At 34.6% G+C, this 2732-nt stretch overlaps 1 protein-coding gene across 1 annotated transcript in view; it reads left to right on the plus strand.

The window, feature by feature from the left end:
• Window positions 1-2732, plus strand: part of LOC107090381 (periphilin-1-like) — an 18324-nt gene that overhangs the window by 8441 nt on the left and 7151 nt on the right. Inside the window, exon 4 of the mRNA XM_015383716.1 lies at window positions 1041-1099. Within this exon, the coding sequence (XP_015239202.1) occupies window positions 1041-1099 (59 nt within the window). The remainder of the gene's footprint in view (window positions 1-1040; window positions 1100-2732) is intronic.

The raw sequence follows: 2732 nt of genomic DNA on the forward strand, positions 1-2732 counted from the left end.
CCTTTTTATAGGTGTTTTAATGCATTGAAGTAGGAGCTATTGACTTCTTTTTACAATAAAAAAGGTTTTCTCTTTTTTCATAAACTTGGAAATTGAAATAGCTCAATAAAACTGCGGCAAAAAAATGGTCCAACGTGACATTTTGTTATATGATAGCTTACCACTAGGTGGGAGTGTAAGCAAGTTGTAGAAATTATCTTATAGAGCCCTTTACACAACAGACATTTGAGAAGCAGCTTCTTATTTTCATATTTGCAGGTTGGTAGGTAGGTAGGTAGAGGCTCTTTAGTAGCTACAAACCAGAGTTACATAAAGATGACAAAAAGAATCCTTCCCTGCTGTGTGAGTGCATTATATATATATATATGTATATATATATATTATCATCACCAATGAGCTGCTTGCATCCTGCCTTAAACAGGGTGTTGTTGCATTTTTTCCCTTTAGAAGCACATCTGTTAGAAGTCGTAGGAGTTCACAATTTATCAGCAAAAATGTGGTATGAAAATCCTGATTGTAACACTGAAAATCCACGTATCAGATTTCTGCTGGTATAAACTGGTATCTTTATCTTCCCTTTCACACAGCCATTTTATTTGTGCGCACACTGCAGCACTGTGGAGGTGTGTTTGTGTATGTGTGAGTGAGAAGCAGGTTTTTTTTATTTGTGTGCCTGAGTGATGGTGCGATGATGGTGACTCATCGCTGATTTGTGTGTGTATATGAGAGTGTGAAAGATGAAGAGAGGGAGAGATTTACCCGCAGAACATAATGAACCATAACAAAGCTATGGCTTTACATGGGAGTACTGCAGTCCAGATCAGCAAAGGCTGGCAGGTCATGCCAAAAAAAGAGCGATATTGATCTCAGATCACAATGCTGAAAAAAAAAAACAATAACAAGAGGTGGAACATCTGTTCAATTACAAATATATAAAAAACTGGTAAAAAAAAAAAAATGCAAGGTGTTTAATCTAATTTAGTGTGGTTCATTATCTTGCTGTGCTGCTGAGCTGACCTTGTGGTTTGTGTGTCTTCCAGCTTCTAGGCCTGTCTTACCGAAGTCCACTTCCAGCAGAGACAAGGACATGCATTTCACTGTAAGTTCATAGACTAACATCTGTTTCTTCTCACCTACTTATTAAAAAAAACTATTATAAGAAAAACTTTGCAGATCCATCTTTTATAATTGCAGACCTTTTTTTATTTGCTAGATGTCAAAGGATTGTTTTGCAACACAATTATTTTTCATTTATTATTCATTAGATGTATCTATCAAGCTAATACTGATATAAAAAAGCTAAACAGATCTGATAAAAACCAATGCCCTAATAAAAAGGGAACATCAGTAAGAACATTAAACTGGTTGTCAGCAAAAGTTCTCATTATTCTGACATTTCTCCCCAGAAATTACATTTCACAGAATATTCCATGGACTGTGAAGCAACCTTCATTATTTCTGTCCTCTAAATTAAATCTACATATTTGAAACAAATAAAGCTTACAGCTAAAAAAGTTAATGAAAAAGTATAGCAAAATGACTGGACCCCTGAAGCTTCTCTAAGAGTTACTTTTTGAAGCTATCGGCACCTTTAGAGATCACTCCATTAAAGGTTATCTGAAGGTTATCTAAAGTTTTTATGATGTAACCTTTAAAGAGTATTTGGAGGACATTCTCTAAGGGCTGCCAAGATGCACTTTGTTCCAAAAATGTTTAGGGAACCTTGAAGCAATATTTTACTGAAGTTTTATATAAATGTTTAACACTGAATAAACAGGTGAACTTTAAGAGGAGGAGTAGTTCTCAGTGGGTCACATTGTTGAATTTAAAGGTTCTTTATCATATATTTTTTAAGTCTTTAAAATGAACTATTGGCATATGAATAATATATTTTCTTTGGCATTGTGGAATATTTGTTCTTACAATGTGGAAAAATATGTTTGCCTTCACTATGACCCTGTCTTTCCCTGTGTGAGTGCCACCCATTACATGACGTCAGCCTGAAGCTGCTCTAGAATGCTACCAGACCACTTCCAGAAATTAAGCTATTTTTTCAAGCTTTCTTTAGGAAAGCTTAAAAAAGTTTATTTATATAATTTCCAACTTCTAAAACCCTGAAGGATGTGTTTTACATCTTGTCCATATGCAGAGGCGCATTCTGGAGGGACTAAATCAGGGGTAACCAATTAAAAATCAGCAGGGTCCGAATAAAGAAAATCATCAACCAGTAAAGATCCGCAGACATTTTTTAATTATAATCTGTTACTTTAAACCAAATTTAACACTGAAATAAAAAGCAGGTTTTTATTCATCCATGTTATACATTGAAATTTTAAATAAAGAAAATATATAAAAAAAAAGAAGAAAATTTTTCCATTTTAAAACCTAAAGTGTTTTTTTTGAAGTAGAGAACAACAATCATTCAGTTCAGTATATAGACAATTTCCTGATTCACATATTTTATAAAACACCAGAACTGACCGTTTAGTTTTTTAAGGCTTAATGAGAGAAGTGGGCTTTAATCTGCCCTGCTAGGCTTTAAACCTGGGTTTGAATGGCAACAAAGCCACTCCCACACACATATTAAGCCTGGATCAATATTTATTTTTGATTATGGTCATGGTGGAGAATTCTGCTTCCCAGCAGGTTGAGCCAACATTCTCAAAATTTGCAGGGTCATCTTTGAGCACGCCATTTCATTTTTCTTTCACTAGTTCATTTCCAGCAGTCCA

The sequence above is a fragment of the Cyprinodon variegatus genome, unplaced genomic scaffold (genome assembly GCF_000732505.1).
Source record: "Cyprinodon variegatus isolate N-32 unplaced genomic scaffold, C_variegatus-1.0 Scaffold293, whole genome shotgun sequence".
NCBI classification, from domain to species: domain Eukaryota; kingdom Metazoa; phylum Chordata; class Actinopteri; order Cyprinodontiformes; family Cyprinodontidae; genus Cyprinodon; species Cyprinodon variegatus.